We start from the raw sequence: 11,693 nt of genomic DNA, 5'->3' as shown, positions 1-11,693 counted from the left end.
TGATGTTGCAGATTTAACTTCAATTGTATTTAGTTTAAGCGATGGAAGTTGATTCGGTGATGAAGTAAATTTGGAGTGAAATATAATAAATTCGGTTTCAAAAAAAATCTGTACCCAATTTTTTTAAATTTGACGAATTTTACGCGAAAATATGAGAAATCTGGACCCATTTTTCAAAAACAGGATTCATTTTGTGCTAAAACAGCATAATTTAGACCTATTTTTGAAAATGTAGACCCATTATTTGTGACCTCAATGGAAAAATTGTGTGGGACTGCCCAACTGTCCCAATAGCTGGCTATGGCATTGATTACTATACTCAAAATGAAGCGCCAACATATTTCTCATGATCTTTTATCAGCGATTTTCGACAACCATAGAGATCTTATTAATATGTGTGATGTACCATAGAAAATAAAGCATATAAACCTTGTTTTTGAGTATGTACTTTATATAGGCCTACTTTAAAGCCATGATTTCACAACCACCTCAGCCCCACCATGGTTGGGGCTGAGGTGCGAACATTTGAGGAAATAGTATCTCTAGATGGCCGGAAATGACACTTATATAGTAAAATTCATCATCATCACATCAGTATTATATAGTCAAATGAGAACTAATTTCTCATAATCTTTTATCAGGGATCTACTTAATATCCAAGATAATTTAGGCCTAACTATAGCTCACTACGCTTTAACTGTACTATAATAATTGTGATCAACAAATCACAACTTACGTTTTCGCCTTTAGCACAATTTTCTTCACTTTTTAATATTATTATCTATTATCACCATCGTCATAATAATAATAATAATAATAATAATAATAATAATAATAATAATAATAATTATTATTATTATTATTATTATTATTATTATTATTATTATTATTATTATTACTAGTAGTACTGTAGTATTAAAACAAAACTTTATATAGCTTGCAAAACGATAAAAACCAAACTGAACCATACATCACATTTCTGTATCTGAAAGACCTGGCCTGGGACTTATGGATTTAAGATTTTTTTTAAATCACTCTTAGACCTTTTGTGTTATTATAGTAGGCATATGTATAACGTGTGCTGATGCATATTTACATAAATTAGAAGTATTTATATAGTGATCCTTGGAAAGAATTTGTATCTAGCAAGAACAAGCTTTAAAATTTTAACACCGATACGTCCCTGGCGCATAGCATGGGATTTATTTGATACTCAATCAATGGACAATCAATATAATTCATTTTTATTATGTGGTATCCACGGTTATTGACAGCTAGTTTAATTCAGATTTTTTTTTCTTCTGAAGTCAAAATTATGCTAAATATTTTTAAAATCTTGCCAGTACTTATGCTAAATGGGTCTAAATTATGCCAAAAAGCATAATTATACTAGGTCTTTGGAGAATGACTGTTGTATTATTAGTCAGTCTCTAATTTGCGTCTACGCTCGTCTTTATGGCTTCAGCACGGCGTTACACAGCATCGGTATGAAAAAGACAACTTACATGTATTGACAAATTACTGTACTTAAATATAGGACTTTTAATAGCGAAATGCCAAGATTTCCATAGGCCTTACTGTGTATTATTGTAAATACAGGTACTTCGAAATCTCTAAAAATATCCATTGTGTGTGGGGAAACAACAGACTTGAAACGATGATGTTGATACTTACATTCAACTACCCCTGTACAACATGCTTAATATTCCATACTTGCTGATGGCATACAATAATCAAACCTCTTTGTTTGATAATAACAGCCCATCCAAGTAAGAAAGTGTGAGTGGAAATAGTTTATAGGGAGATGATTATGATGGCTTATCTTAGTAATTGTTTTTATCTTCGAAATAAACAACTTAATGAGGGTGGCAATCCTTGCATATGCTTAAATAAGCGAAAGTATTATGAATTATTTGTTACTAATTACCAATTATAATTATTTAATAATCATTGTTAATTACTGTATTATGAAATATTTATTATGAAATTACTAATTAATTAATTTATTTATTTATTGGCACTACTGTTCAGTAACTTTCGTCTTCTCTAGAGAAACAGAGTTAGTGGTAAGTCTTAGGCCCCATAAAAAAAAATTATTAGTTTATCACCTCCAGCTTATCACTTTTGGGGAAATTCTATTTTTTTTTTCAATCAACATATATTTTTATTTCAAACAGTCGTTTTTCCATCCTCCTCCCTCATCAGTTTTGATTCTTTGATATGATGATAAACTAATAATTTTTTATGGGGCCATAGAAGCATTTGGTTTTCTGAAAGGAATTTGGAAGAGGCTTCGGCATATAACTAGCCAATGCTACTCAAAACATGGTAGTTATTCCAGCTGGTGCAATTTTTTATAGCTACTTGGTAAGGTTATATATAGCAAAAATAAAATAAAATTATAATTGCCTAAATAAAATATACTTACAGCGTGGTCTTTTACAGCAAACAGTAGATCCCTTGGTATCAAGTGAAGTGCGTAAATTAGAATGAACAAGAGTGTCCCTGATGCTGTTATCGCGACGATACGCACAGATTGGTAGTGATTTAAAGATAGTCTCAGTGGATGGTTCGGAAGCTAATATGTCGAAGTTCTTGATGATAATTTGAGCCACTTGTTTAGTCATGGGATGGTATGTTAGGACTAGGGGAGTCCTGTCAGAATTGCTGGTATTATTGCGTGGTTTAAGGGCTTCTTCTTGAGAAATACCATTGAGTTTTCTGATGCATTCATTGGTGATAGAAGCAGGGTAGCTTCTTGTAGAGAAGAAATTCATCATTTCATCAGCACGGGCTTTGAAATCATCATCGCTTTGGCATATGCGTCTAAGGCGAACTAATTGTGAGTATGGTATAGAGTTCTTACAAGCAGGAGGATGAGATGATCGGTAGTTCAGAAATGTGTGAGCGTCCGTAGGCTTATAATGAACAGTGGTAGTCAGAGCAGAGTGGCTCAAATTATTTTATTATAAAACTTATTGAAAATATGTATTCAAACGTTATATGTAAAGAGGCCTATTATTTCATGATTTGAATCAGATGTGTAAACATTAAGGAAGAAATTAAACAAGGATGCATTGTCGCTACTTTCAATGAACTTAGTAAATCAATTAAAGAAAGGAAACTTAGTATTCATTATATACTATCTGCTGACCCTCTTATGATTTTGGCCAGAAAATCGGAGAACATATCGGAGAACTTAGTGGTAAAATGGGTATGTAATATACACTCATATAAACGCCGTTATAATTTCACTGTAAATGTGGAACTACAAGACAATTACCGTCAATATGGTTATTGCAAGATCATTGATCCTGTTAGGTTAGAAGAAATGCAATTCTACAGGAGTAGAACAGTACGGTAATTGAATGTGTTGAGAATGATGTTACTATAAATTGTTTTATAATCATGTAGGGGAAAAGATAATCGCCTCGGAGCGTTTATTCGAGGGAGGGTTTTATTCCAAATTAGGCTCTAGAAAGGGAGTTTATTCGAAGGGGTGTTTATTTAAAGCCAGAATTTTTTTTAAAGCGGGAAGGGGCATAATAGTTTCAGAAAAGATAAATGAGTAACAGATAACACTAATGCATTGAAAATTTAGTGTCAAAACGGGGAGTAACGTGCCCCCGTTCCCCCTACTGGATCCGCCCCAAAAGCGCGCGTTTATTCGAATAAATATATACGAATTAATGGATGAACAGATGAGAACACAAGGAAAAGTTGTGCACTGGGTGTTTCTTGTTGTAACTTCCTTTTTTTTTTAATACATTGGCAGTGGCGGATTCAATGGTGTCCCTAGCCGGCCTCAGCCCCCCCCCCCCATGGGGCTAAGTGGTATTACACTCCTTGTGAAATTCCCACTTCATGGTTAACTATGGCGAGCCGAATTGCAATTTACTCGAAAATACAGATAGGCCTATCTTGGTTTTTTTAAATAGAGATATCTGCTCGCCATTCTTAGGGCCATATCGAGCTACAAGACCAGGGAATGAAGTAAACGCACTGCCTCTAGGGTTGCAGACAGGGTATTGCTTATAGGGTTAATGCTCAACCCCTATATCTAGATCAGAGAGCAGCTTAGCTCAGTCGGCTAATCTGGTGGTAGCCACTGATTGTGCGCTAAATCGTGGATCTCTAGGTCCCCGGTTCAATTCCCACCGCTGCCTCTCCTTGTGTTTCAGCTGGAGGGCTGAAATATAAGTTACAATAGCGCACCGTCTTTCGTATGAGACGTTCAAGCCGTGAGCCCGTGTGCATTTATGGCCCATGTGCACGTAAAAGAACGCAGTACACTCTTCAGCAAAGAGTGTCTCCCGGTGTACTGCCCAATCACCACTAGAAGGACCCCACTGGAAATAAATCTTGGTGTTTACACCGAATAAATCAAATCCTATCCAGGCATGGCAAGCACATTAGTTTTTACTTAATGCACCAAATCATTACTTGTTTTTATAGACAACTATCATACACTTACAAACTCATACAATACATTACAACTCTATTAGTCGTAGGCTTACTCAAAACTCTTTCTCATGTTAGATATTTAATATGTATCTTCATAACTTCACGCACATAATAACAACTATACCCAAACTATAGTTCTATATTGTATTGCAGTTACACCGTATAGGTCCCTAATAGCAATGATGGGTAGCTATAAAATAGGCAAATACTATAATACAGTAGGCCTATGAGATATATACCACAAATTTATAAAATACCAAATCATTGTTGCTTGGATTGGATTGGATTTATTCACCAATCCAAGGATTGCCCACGAAAGTTCGATTCCCACCAGAGACCTCCTTTTCATACAACTGTAAAGAACTTTCGATGACCCCAGAGGGGTCCTCCGTTTGTATCTATTCAGATTCAGAATCATAGCTTGTCAAATTAACTAAAATAAGTTATTCGTCAAATTGGGATTTTTGTGCTATGAGTTTTGTACTGTAAATTCAGGCTTATGTCTGAAAATGGTTTGCTTTTTGTTCACTTACTAAGTACACTCGTTGTCCTAAAATTGCAAGTTTATTATTAGTCGGTGTAACAATGCTATTGAGGAAATTGGGAATTGGCCTGACAAGAGGAACGGAGAATCATACCACCGCCGATCCAATGCCATAGTCTCAATGTGTTTTGTTCTATTGTAATAGTTTTTGTACTTAATTACCAGGCCTAAACCTTTAATTATGCTCTATAAGCCTGGTTTTTAATTTCTTTAAATAACTATTTTTTAGTTTTGATTTTACTGGCCAAATATATTCTCCAAGTCGCGAAACCATTATGAAACTGAGGTAAAATTCTGGGATTACTGTGGACGGAGCTCCCTCGCTGCAGATATACTATATTAAACATGTTTTTCAAATTCTCTTTTTAATTGTACCACACTACAATATTTTGATACTGCACTCATTACTATTGTGTAACTTTAAGTAAAGAATACAACATTTTCTGTGCACATGTTTGTCTGTGGCAATTAGATAACGAGAATGAATAAGAAAATTTAAATCTATCGACGTTTGAATTGCACAACTACAATATTGAATAAATATAGACGTTTCAATTGCACTCAAAAACTTTAATTTATTAATTTATAAACAAACACGAACGTTTTTGGTTGTGATACTGCTTCTTTACGTCCGAATTACTATTTCGTCCATACACTTGTGTAGCACCTGAAGAACTATTGTGTTCGTTTCAAATAAATAAAATTTAAGACAAATTTTATTTTGTATTTTCTTCAGTATTTGTAAGTATTATGAAATTGTTGGCATCATAAGTTGTCTTTCAAACGCAATTTTAAATAGACAATAATAAAACATTGCAGTTATTGCATTAGAGCAGCTTAGCTCAGTTGGCTGGTGGTAGCCACTGTGTGTGCGCTGAACCATGGATATTTCTTGGTCTCATTTTTCAAGTCCCATCCTGCTCTCCTTGTATTTCAGCTGGAGGGCTGAAATTCAAGTTTCAATAGCGCACCGTCTTTCGGATGGGACATGTAAACCGTTGGTCCCATTTGCAATGGTCCATGTACATGTTAAAGAACGCGGTATATCTCTTGAAAAAAGAGTAGAACATTGTCCCTCGGTGTAGTGCCCAATTCACCACCAGAAAGGCCCCCTGGAAATAAGTCTAGACTTTTGTGGGTTACCCTTGGTGTGTATCGCACCGAATAAATCCAATCCATGCCTAAATAATGTATCAAGTAAGTAGTTGAAATTATCGATAATTGAGATAAATATCAAGACTGATATAGGCTAAGACTAAACTTTTACATTTTACCATTTTATACTTGTTAATTCTTTTTTATACGCATTTCTTTTCAGTTACGAAGCGCTGTAAGCGACTCTCCACAATAAATCAAAAAATCCCTCCGAGTAAAGCTTGCATAGAACCAAACCCAAACAAAGTGTGCTAACTTAACTAATGCAATAAAGCAGTAGAAAAATAATAACAAACAAATAAGATCTAAGCAAGGTGAGGGGAACTATTGAAAAGGTGTGTTTTTAAATGGGCTTTGAACTGCCTAAGCGAAACACAAAATCTGAGAAGATTAGGCAGACCATTCCAAAGTTATAAGTAACTCGGCTTTCGAACTGTACAGATAAAAATCCTTGCTTGTCTATTGAAGTTAACTTTCTAATCACCACCATTTATTTTATTACCATTGAAAAGAGCAGAATTCGGTCACCAAGGCCTCTGGAATCAATGTTCTTTCCTGAACAACAGTGTATATTGTATAGTGTATAGTATTAAAGGTAATCCAGCATATAGAGTTTAGCCACTTATCCCACATAAATGCACGAAAGGTCAGTTTGTAGCTGCTTGAGTGAGAAACGAACTCACTTTGAATCTATTACTTACGTGAGTAACCATCCGACTACATTGTGTACCGTATAGTACTTGGAATTGATCACTATGGACGATTTAACACAAATACCTGTAAGAGACCATATGGACGACCCTAACATTATATGGCGACACAGTAAACCGGATTATGAGTTGGTTAATAAGAAGTACATGGCAGAAAGAACACGCAACCACGCTCCTGGTTCGGTAGAGAGAATAGTGGAAAACCTCGTAAAAACTTGGGAAATGGAAAGTTCGCATAAAATGAGTTCCGAGGTACGTGATATTGCAAGTATTACATCATCACTATCATATTCACCATCATTAACAAATGTTTTAAAAGTGTTTTTGAGGCACATTTTGCAAAGGTTTTTTTTTCAAAAATGTAGGAAAACCAACACAAAATATATCGGTTATTCATCTTTGGTGGCGATTTTCCCTAAAGTATGTTTTCAGACTTCTGAATTTTAGATTGATCTTACTTCGGTTGTTCCTAAGCTAGGAACCTGATCCAAGACCAACATGCAGCCTAATACTCATCTATCTACATGTATCAATAGTTCACTTTTCATTTTTTGTACAACACGACTCATCAACATATCATTTATATACGGCTTTCACTCATCTTGAATACATCCCATTAACCGTTTTCCGTCAAACATAATTTTTGTGTAGGCCTAAGCTTATTGGAAAAATCAGTTGTAACAAACAGGTTTCCTCCGTGTTTTGGAGATACAATGTGTGACAAGATATGAAAAACCTCATTAAAATATATAATTACCGGTACTCATTTTAAAAGATCAGATATGACAACTTCTAATACAGCTTTGATCAAATAATTCACCTTTCATTGTTATTAATTTCTTTATCATGCGAATTCTGTGTTTTGTCGAATGACAGTGTATTTATCTTGTTGAATAAATCGTTACACAACAAGAACATTGTTATTAGTTCTACTTCATATTTGGAAACAGTCAGTGTAAGATCATAGGATTTAAGCGAAAGATATTAGAGGTTGTATCGGCCTATATAAATTGTTATAGATAATCAATTGAGCGTGATCAAATTCGTGCAAGATATTTCATTTAACACAATTCTTCCAACTAATGAGCGCATTTCGTTGCAATTTCTCAATTCAGTAATATGTACGCCTGTCTATTGATTGACTTTGGTTGGTGACATTCGCGTATTTGCAATTTAAAAATGATAATAGACGTTTCTAAGACAGAAGGTACAGTACATCACTTTTATTTATTTTTTTTAATCAAATCACTATAATGGACATTAATAATGCAGTCAAAGACAAAAAATACCACAAAATAGCTTCCCTGTCTCTAGATTTGGCATTATTTATAAATAGAATAATGATGTTCTTATAATTAAACAACGTATTTTTCTAATAGGTATTGTTTAAACTTCACAATTACTATTTCCACAAATAATAATTTTCATTATATTTCATTTCATATATTTTGTCTTCAAAAAACATAAAATTCAAGTACACGAGAAAATACATACAAAGAGACGGAAAAAGAGCAATCTTAACCACCAGAAAGCGAAAACCAAACAGCGAAACAAATCACTTTCGAATGGCTTTCCTAGATTGAAATATATACATGTAAACACGTATATATATATTATATTATATTATATCATATTATGTTATATTTAATTTAAATTGTAGGATTGGAAAACTGTAAATCTTGAAAAGTACGAATTCATCGTGAATGGAGGAAAGCCATTGAACGTAGCAGATAACATAGAGATGGGTAACTATAACATGCTCCTGAGTGAGTGTCCATTGTACAATAAAGAAGGACAGAACAATGATACTTCACACGCAGTCTTTAAAGAGGCTTTTCCTGAAGGCTTTGCATGGGAACTATTGGAGGTTTTGTCAGGTAAGTGAACACCTGATAACTAGTTAGACACGGGAATATGATGGGGTAATTTTTAACAATATGACAAGAAACAAGCATTGATGAGTCTCTGTCGACATGCGCTGTGTGAGGTTTCTGGACAAAAATATTTTATTTTCTTATCTCTAAGATCTTGTGGTAAGTTCCTGAATATTGTGGTCTAAAACAACCTGTCGACCAAAACTTACCGGTAAGTCGCGAAATTTTGTTGGTTCGTGTCATCAGTTGAAGATATCTAAGTCATGGTTCAATTTTAGTAGGTCACTTTATCAGTAATATTATTGATCACAATCCCAATTCTACGTCTAATTTTAGACACAAGATGTTCATTTCATTTCCTTTGTTTGAGAACTATTTTTGATACGAGGAATACATACGTTCTTTGAAATTTTTTGGCCACTTATCATTGGTACACTGACGAAACACAATGAAGGAATTTAATACAGACTACCGTTACTAAAACTCATCGGCACGTCTACGAATTTATTTTCCTTTGTCAATTCCCTGTATTTCTTCGTCAATAGACTATTTATATCTATCTCGGTATCAGACTGTGAGGTTATACTGACAGCGAAATGTCTAATTAAGCGAAAAATCATTATAAAACTATGGATTTACTTGTACCGTATTATGCTCACTCTAAAGGAAACAAAATCCAGTTTCTTTTGCCGAAGTAACTTATTTTACCTTTTGCAAAAAGCTATTATGCGAGGAAGCCTAAATATGTAACAAATCAAGCTTCCAATATAGAAAATCATGTATATTTTTATTGTTCATCTAATTATTATTTGGAATACACTAAAGGCCATTATGTCTTTTATTAAGGGCAACCGAAGGTAACGTTCACTTGGCGACATTGGGCGAATTGGAGTGGACCATACAGAGGTAATGAACCAACGAATGAACCCATCGAAATGACCGGGTGTTGCATAGCGACAGTTGATGACGCGCTCAAAATTGAAAAGCTGGAAATATTTTACGATCCAAATCCAATGATGGCAACGTTGACGAAATTTAAGACTAGCAACTGTCCAGTTGCTAAGTGAATTGGTTACTTGCAAGGGCTTATTATTTTCTAAGGTGTCGGCTTCTTAAAGATAATATTTTTATTGACATTCTATAAAATAATGTCGAGATTTAAAATTTAATTAAATGTGTCTTTTTGAACTATTTTAGGAAATGTTAATGACTTTATGTTAATAATGATTTCGAATATTTAATATTTAATTAAATTTCTTTTTGAACTATTTTAGAAAATGTTAATAACTCTTATATTATGTTAATAATGATAATGATGATAATGATGATGATGATGCAGAAATTTCGCCTTTTTGTTAAGGGATACAAGGGGCAATCAAAATGTTCATACCTGTTATGATAATGACGATGATGGTGATAATGGTGATATGATGATGATGATGATGATAATGATGATAAGGATAAGGATAAGGAAAAAGATGATGATGATGATATCAATAATAATACAGAACTTTGTATCGCAATTTTTCCTAAGGGCTACAAGGGGCAATCAAAATATAAAATTAAAAAAAAAAATTGCGATCAGAAGTTAGACCAGACGAAACAAAAACATTTAACCCCATGCACTTTCTCTCATACAACTGACTGAAACGCTCACACATAGTGGAGTTATACATAAGGTAGAAAAGATTATAGGTCACAGCTTGGAAATCATAGTAAATAATATTCAAATTAGGTTTGTTGCGTAGCACAGCACTGTGAACACAATATAAACAAATGGATAAATAATAATAATAACAGTGCTTATATAGGAATAGAATGTTATACAGTAATCGTATTAAGCAGCCCTTCAAAAAAAAAAATCAATACAATTTTGATAAGCAACAACAAAAAGAAAACTAATTGAACAGCCAGAAATGGAACCATAACTTATTTTATAGCCTGTCTCTTATACACATCTAGATGTGTATAAGAGACCGACAACAAATCGCGTCGGGCTGCGTCGGCCGACGCTGTCTGAGTTGGCCTTAAGTCTTCAGACTTCTGTTTTAACTAAGTGTTTAAAGTTCAGTACAGTAGTTTAAATTTATATTGTTGACAATTTACAGTACAGTACCTATTTTTATTCATTTAATGCTTCGACATTTTTTAGACAATTCTATTTTCCTATATTTTTGTATGTTCCTTGGATGCACCATACAATTCGTATGAGTGCCACTGTATCAAATGTGGATACAATAAATTTAAATTTAAATTGAAAAATCACCATCCTATAGCTGACTGGCCAGTATTAAGAGAATGTGATTACTTTGCTATTATCTTTTAACTGCATGTTTGCATAAGATTGGTGTTTACATGTATGAGAACAATGCACTTTAAATTTCCGCTATCTTTGGGGCTGAACATTGTTATGTCTTCCATAATAAAAAAAAAAATAGTCTACTACCTAATATACAGGAGTTTTTGATTTTGAGTTTAATCTTATGTTCTTCAATATGCAGATGTGTGTATTTATTGTATTGTATCTGGATTTGTCATAAAAAATTTTTCTTTCATAACAACATTCAGTATTACATTATATTACACTAAAAACATTTTATTATTCATTTCCATTCTACTAAATTTATTTTATTGCCGGATACGCCATCATAGGCATCCACACAACATAACATATACACTGGTTAAATGCAATGATAATAATAATGTGGGGGGGGGGGGGTAGTAACAAAATTATGCATGGCCTAATATCTAAACAATCGTTATTTTAGAAATGCACCAGGAGTCCATATTCAGTGAGCAATTCAATGAGTTTTCCTCCCAAAGTCCCTCAGCGTGGATCTTCTGGAAAATTTCTCCCTTTATTCAGACTCGGAGTACATCATCCGAGTTTGTTGAAGTGTGATGTCATCATTGCAAAGAAAGAGACAGGTCAATTAATGATGTTTA

At 33.8% G+C, this 11,693-nt stretch overlaps 1 protein-coding gene across 2 annotated transcripts; it reads left to right on the top strand.

The window, feature by feature from the left end:
* The first annotated feature begins 6,751 nt into the window (after nt 1-6,751).
* On the top strand, nt 6,752-10,674 carry LOC117102520 (pathogen-related protein-like). 2 transcript variants are annotated; one of them, XM_033242809.1, is made up of 4 exons: nt 6,752-7,125; nt 8,534-8,750; nt 8,899-8,958; nt 9,594-9,691. In XM_033242809.1, exons 1-3 carry the CDS (start codon nt 6,919-6,921, stop codon nt 8,916-8,918), a joined length of 444 nt encoding a protein of 147 aa, XP_033098700.1. In that variant the 5' UTR covers nt 6,752-6,918; the 3' UTR covers nt 8,919-8,958; nt 9,594-9,691. The 2 variants fall into 2 exon arrangements, with proteins under 2 accessions (XP_033098700.1, XP_033098699.1); XM_033242808.1 differs by lacking the exon at nt 8,899-8,958 and having other exon boundaries at nt 6,763-7,125; nt 9,594-10,674.
* Nucleotides 10,675-11,693: the final 1,019 nt, after the last annotated feature.

The sequence above is a fragment of the Anneissia japonica genome, unplaced genomic scaffold (genome assembly GCF_011630105.1).
Source record: "Anneissia japonica isolate Jap-2015-1 unplaced genomic scaffold, ASM1163010v1 scaffold1489_len2284818_cov182, whole genome shotgun sequence".
Classification (NCBI taxonomy): Eukaryota; Metazoa; Echinodermata; class Crinoidea; order Comatulida; family Comatulidae; genus Anneissia; species Anneissia japonica.
Note: the sequence above shows the minus strand (reverse complement) of the source record. Positions and strands in the feature narration are given on the sequence as shown.

Bases quoted from the DNA above. Each gene is read 5' to 3' on its own strand.
- LOC117102520 (XM_033242808.1), top strand. From the start codon at position 6,919: ATGGACGATTTAACACAAATACCTGTAAGAGACCATATGGACGACCCT. The intron at 7,126-8,533 runs GTACGTGATATT...TTTAAATTGTAG, and splicing joins CGCATAAAATGAGTTCCGAG to GATTGGAAAACTGTAAATCT. The intron at 8,751-9,593 runs GTAAGTGAACAC...TCTTTTATTAAG, and splicing joins ACTATTGGAGGTTTTGTCAG to GGCAACCGAAGGTAACGTTC.